Source organism: Candoia aspera, chromosome 2, assembly GCF_035149785.1.
Source record: "Candoia aspera isolate rCanAsp1 chromosome 2, rCanAsp1.hap2, whole genome shotgun sequence".
NCBI classification, from domain to species: domain Eukaryota; kingdom Metazoa; phylum Chordata; class Lepidosauria; order Squamata; family Boidae; genus Candoia; species Candoia aspera.
In genome coordinates this window covers 142,787,895-142,793,894 of record NC_086154.1, presented here as the reverse complement: position 1 = coordinate 142,793,894, position 6,000 = coordinate 142,787,895, and the positions used below count along the sequence as shown (strand labels likewise).

Sequence of the window (6,000 nt, the reverse complement as noted above, 5' to 3'; positions counted from 1 at the left end):
ATACGTTATTATTATTATTTGTTTCTTTCCCCCTTCAGCTGAGCGTAATTTCATCTTTATGGTAACGCGGGGCAACCAGTCACAACCAAAACTTCGACTCTGGCACCGAGCGCGCTCGGTTCCCTTGCAGGAAGGAAAACCCCAGCGTGACATCATCCGCGGTGTACAGTCGAAGAACAAGAAGTTCAACCCAAGTCTCAGACAGAGCAGTTAACATTTTTGGAAAATTCGTTGCTCTGCTTTCAAACAACCCCCCACCACCCCCGCTGTATCGAAATATTCATCAGAGTTCTTCCTGGCTCCTCTCCAAAATTCCCAGCGCTGGCAGCTTAATGAGATCCATCCTGACCCGCCCGCCCCGCGTCCCGTCGAGGGGGAGGGCGAGAAACTCCTCCTTTCGTGAGTCATTCCCGAGGAAGAAGCGAGAGGGGCGGGGAGTCTCCGCTGCACTCACGTTCCGGGCGGCTCGGAGAAAGATTGGAGCAAACGCTCTTTGCGCCCCGGCTGGGATGGTTTTGGGCTCCGTGGCCTTCCGTGCATCCAGACCGCCGTTCCTTCCCCCGAGCCCAGCCATGCTTTGCCGGGCTTTGCTGTTCCTTTCCAGCGGGCTCTGCGCTTGGGGTTTCAACCTGGACTCCAAGACGCCGACGGTTCTGCTCGGCCCCCCAGGCAGCTTTTTTGGCTTCTCAGTGGACTTTTACCTCCCGGAAGAGCAGAGGTGGGTCAGGTTTAGGCGGCGCGACCAAGAGCGCACCGGGGGGCATCGCACTTCTGCGAGAAGGGGGAGCCCAGCTGGGTGATCTCAACTCCACCGCGCGCCCCCTCCAGTAATTCGGGGATCCCGAGTGGAAAGAAAGATTAGTGATTGGACGGGGGGGCACATGTGGTCGCAGGCGCGGTTAAAGGTGTTGGACTCTTTGGTAACCCTTGGATCGTTTAGCCCGGGGAAATGAAAGCGCGTTGGCTTTGCTTGAATTGGCTGAGAGCGCCGTGTTCTCCCTTCCAAATCACGCCCCCTCCACTTGGCCTGGCCTGGCGCCCGCTCCCTCTTGCTAGCCCCACTAAGTGGTTGCAGACCCACCGTCCCTGCCTGTTGCGCGCTTCCTCCAACCCCCTCCCGGTAGTGGGGTCTCCACCCCGCACGCTCCCCCTCGGCGGTAGCGGCGGCTTTTTCCACGGGGGGGGGGGGGGGGACGACGCGCGACGGTCCAACTTTTCCGCAGGCGAGCCTGAAGGATTTTCCGTGCGCGTCCCCCCTTTCCCTCTCCACTCGTTCTCGCCCCCAACAGGCTCGGAACCAAGCATTTCCTGTAATCGGAGCTCAGCCCCTCCGCTCTGGTTTCCAGGGGTGGGGTGGGGGGAAGAGAAAGGGGGATCGGGTTGGGCGGGGAGAGCTGGGGTGGGGGAGAGGACCCGTGCCCTTTGTGGGGGCAGGTCTAAAAAACTTGCTGTTTGGCCTGGGAGGGAGTGGTGGAAGAAGGGGGGGGGCTCTGACCTCAACTCCACCAGGTGTGTGTTTGGCCAAAGGATTTGGCAAAATAACAGACAGCACCAGGGAGGGGGAATCACAGACAGCACCAGGGAGGGGGAATCTGGTAAGGGGACTGGCTGGAAATGGGATGGGGGGTTCTTTCCAAGATCTCCTCTCTCTCCTTGGGATGTGCTGAACAAGAAGCCTCATCCTGAGCTGAACGTCCAACTTGTCTGTCTCTCCGGTGTAAGGCTTGGCAGAGCTGATGGGGTCTGGCAGAAACCCGTGCTGGATCTCCTGCTTCTTGAGCTGGGATGTTCGTGGCATCTTGAGGGCTGGCTGTGGACTCCCCCTCTCCCTTCTGGGGTGGCTTGCGAGAAAGAGGATGCTGCTGGCGACTACAGCATCCCAAGTGGCTAGTTCTGCATTTGCACGTGCTTTTACACACTAACTGGGAAGGCTTGTGAAAGTCAGCTGGTATCTGGCAGCAAAGGGAGAAACATAGGGACACTGTGTGCGTTACACCCAGATCTCACCCATTTCTAGATTGAAAAGCTGATGCTGGGCAAGTGGGACGGGTAGTTGATAAGTGTGCTAATGTGCACACACAAAGACCCCCCCCCCATGTTACAAGAGTAGATTTAGCACCAAATATCTTCTTCTGGACTTACTCTCCAAAAGGCTTGTGCATAGTTGCTGGCAAACAAGTCTCTTAATTTATTAAGGCTTATTAAACCCACATTTATAAAAAGGCTGAAAACTTCTGGAGGTTCAGGCTAAGCACTTAAGTTAATCAACCAACTAGCCATGTTGCTTCTCTCCTCTGCTGACAAGTAGAGAGACATCTTGCAAAGGAGGGCTGAAAGATTTTTTTTAAAACCCTCTCAAGTTCCTCTTTAAACATTCCAGGATGGTGTGAAGAAAAGAATGGGTTTTGTGAAGGAAAAAAAATGTGAAGAAAAGAATGGGTTTTGAGCATTGTTTTTAAAGCCGTAACTAATCTGCAGTGATGATCTTCAGGCCACACCCTACTAATGTGACCATTATGCCTGAAGCTTAAATGAGCCAGCACAACTTGGCAACCAGAGAGAGAATAGGAAGAGCTGGGAAGTCCAGTCACAAATCCTCACCTCAGACTTTACAGAATGAAGTGAGGGGGGAAAAAGGGGGGGGGGAGGGACTCTCTCAGCTGAATTCCGGTGATTGTGAAGCTGGAGAGACCCAGACATCAGCCCTTTGGCTGGATAGGTGGGGCTGGAGAGAGACTTCCCTTTGACAGCCATCCTTAATGTGCTCCTCAAACCAATATCCACATGGAACACAAAATGGGATGTTGTCTGGGAATGATGCAGTTGTGGTCCAGGGGATGTTGAGGGATCCAGACTGATTCCTTCTGTTCATTATGGTTTGCTCAGTGCAGTGGGTTTCTCCAGCCTTGAGGGAGTTCCTGTCCTAAACAACTCGTGTTGTCAGTGGGCAGACATTCCTAGCTACAATAGTAGCATTGCTTCAAGCACCATTGGTGAATAGGTCTGATCAACTGTCTCTGCTCTGGATGATGCTGGGCTAGGGGTGTTGCTCAAGAGGAAAAATCAAGGGAGTGCAGAGGAGCAGATGTGCAAGGAAGTTGGGATGCTGACATTGGTGCCATATGCAGTCTCCTCCTCCTGACTTGCTCTCTTTCTAGTGTTTGGGGAGATGGGGGTGGCTGGTGTCCTTCTTCATGTGTCTTGGGAAAGAAGAAACTAAGGTCTAATCAGGGAAAGTATCGATCTATGCTCCTCACTTCCTTGGCTAACTCCAGTTGTGGCATTGATGCCACAAATTACAGCAATGCGTCCCTGCCCGATTCCTATATGTAGCTAAGGGACAGATGTCAAACTTCAACTGAAATATTCCTTTTGTGGATCTCCCAATGCTACTTTTGCCACAGGAAAAGTTCCCATTGAGTCATGTTTGCAATGTGCTTCAAAGATGCCAACGGGGCTGCTGGCTGCACTCCCTTCTCTACGTTGCTGATCAGAAAGAACTTGGTCATTCTGGGCAGGCTGTCCTTCCTTGGGGTTATGCCCTGGCCCTGAGCCAGCCCTTGCTGCAACCCTCCAGGTCTTATCCTTTCTCCAAGAGCTCAAGCTGCCATTTGATCCCCTTCCTTCCTTCCTTTACCAGGCTGGGCCAGGTTGTACAGTGCCTCAGAGCTTCTAGCTACAGTCCTCCGGCTGAAAGAAGTCAGCTGTAGTATGTGATGCTCCGAGTTGTCTGTAACTCTGGCCTGTTGCAGGCACTTCCACAGCAGTAGCAGGATATTCTGAGGTCAATGCCCTGAGGTCTGATGGGAAGATTTTCTAAGGGAGCTTTGCCAGCAGAGCTGGATCAGATGCAGTGCAGCTTCCTAGCTGGAAACATTTGCACGGGACACAAACCGGGACATGGATCATCACCAATGTTTGGCGCCTTTGTGTGTGCACTCACACACTGCAGAGTCACACCCAAGCATGTGTAGAGATCTGTGTAGAGAAATGCACTCCAATGAGTCTGTGGATAGCAGATTGTTTTCTACCTGCAAGGGGTTTGTCTAGGAGTTTTTGTTACTTTGAAGCTGCCTTTAATAATTGGGGCACTGGCGTTTCCACGGCTCAGCTCAGGTTATTATCAGTTGTTTTATACTTGATTTGTTCTGATTAGACTGCCAAGCAAGAGAGTGGAGTGTTGATTTTTCCTCCACTGCTGGATGCATCTACATATATTTTAAGCCCCAGCAAACGTTGCATCTTTTCTATGGAGAAACCGAGCAGCCTTTCCCAAGCTGGGGCTCTCCTGATGTGTTGAACTACAATTCCTAAGAATTCCCATCCAGGTTATAATGTAGACCAGTGTTTCTCAACTTTGACGACTTTAAGATGTGTGGACTTCAACTCCCAGAATTCCCCAGCCTAGTTGCCAAGGTTGAGAAACACTGATATAGACCGAGAAGAATGCAGAGATGTATAACTGATATCTGCCTTTCTGCTAGAACTGCAGAGCAGTTGTTTGACTGTTGATCAGGATCATGAGGATAAGATGAACTCCTCTGTAATTTAATATAAATTATCTGCTTGCCCCCCGAACTCCTGTTGAAGTCCTCTATTTGATATTAGGTCAACTTTCTCTTGTGTCGAGCCTAACAGCTTTTGACCTCTCAGACACCTTCATGTAATTTTCTGGATTGCACTAAGGACGTGGTTTGCCATTGTCTTCTTCTGGAATGTTTTTCAACTTCCAAATGTAGCCATGGGATTCCTTGTAGTCCTCCTTCAAATACAAACTGGGTCTGAACCTGCTTAGCTTCCAGACCCAAGCCACATCTGCCAGCTGCTGCCACATTTGACTTTCCTGGCCTTTGCTATGGGGCTGATTTTGGAATCTCTGCCCTCTCTGACTTCCAAAACTTGTTGGCAAGCAGGCACAACTTTGGTTGCCCGATGCTGCCCTCTTCGTTAATCAGAAGGGGTCTGCTGATGCCTTGGCATGCAACCCCCCCTGCTGAGTGCAGGAGCCCAGATTGTCCCCCTTGCTCAGTACAGCCTTCTCTGATTGGCCATTACTCATCAAGGTCAAGAGCAGCGGTCTTTTTCTCCCAACGCAAGATTCAAAAGGCTGAGCCTGGGACGGTGCTATTGGTTTGTACGTTATTGTGCCAAAGCATATAGATGTGCCAAACGTGTCCTCTTCCCCCAAGCAGGCCCATCACTGGAAAGCGCAAAATGCAGTAACTCTTGCAAATGTGACTTTTTTACAGGCTGCAGAGGAAAGCTTGTTCCAGGGCCAGGAAGCAACAGCATTTGCCTTTTTATTGCAGGAAGGGGCAGGAGGAGGGCTTGGTGTAGGCTGTCCAGGCAGGAGCTTCCTGCCAGGCTCTTCAGGCTAGATCTTTAGGCACCAAGTGTCCGTTTTATGGTTCCTATGCCTGGTGAATCCCTGCCTTCCTTTTGCCTCTTGAGAAGGCAGTGCAAATGCATTTTTTAAAAATAACCACATGCCTGAGTTGCAATTCCCCAAACTCCCTCTTTCTCTGATTCTGAAGTCCTTGTGTGTGCGTGAGTGCGTGTGCTTGCACATCTTGATGGACAAGCATGTAAATATGCATCTGTGGACACAGATCCAATTTATTGCTTCCTTTCTTTCCCATCTTGCCTGTTTGAGCAGTAACTGAATGTGGTAGTTCTTTTAGCACTAAGTACAATCAGATTCATTGTAAAATTGGAATGGTCTATTAAGCTTCTTAGAGGGGAGGGAAGGGGGAGAACTTGTATGGGGCAGAAAAAAAATTGACTTCCAAAATCAGAGCAGGCAGACTGCAGACAACCAAATAGAAGCCGTGCTGGGGTCTGCTAGCATAGAGCTAGCAACCCCAGTGCTGTGGGTTCAAGGCTTGTGAAGGGAACCCTGGAGAGTTTCAGACAATCACTGTAAGCCTCCAAGTTCAAGGACAATCACTGAGAAAGAAGGGTGGGGAGTTAGGCCCCCTCCTTGCCAACCATCTTGAGTCA

At 50.8% G+C, this 6,000-nt stretch overlaps 1 protein-coding gene across 1 annotated transcript in view; it reads left to right on the top strand.

Moving 5' to 3' along the window:
• The first annotated feature begins 414 nt into the window (after positions 1-414).
• Positions 415-6,000, top strand: part of ITGA5 (integrin subunit alpha 5) — a 72,334-nt gene continuing 66,748 nt past the window's right edge. Inside the window, exon 1 of the mRNA XM_063293955.1 lies at positions 415-718. Within this exon, the coding sequence (XP_063150025.1) occupies positions 510-718 (209 nt within the window). The 5' untranslated portion in view covers positions 415-509. The remainder of the gene's footprint in view (positions 719-6,000) is intronic.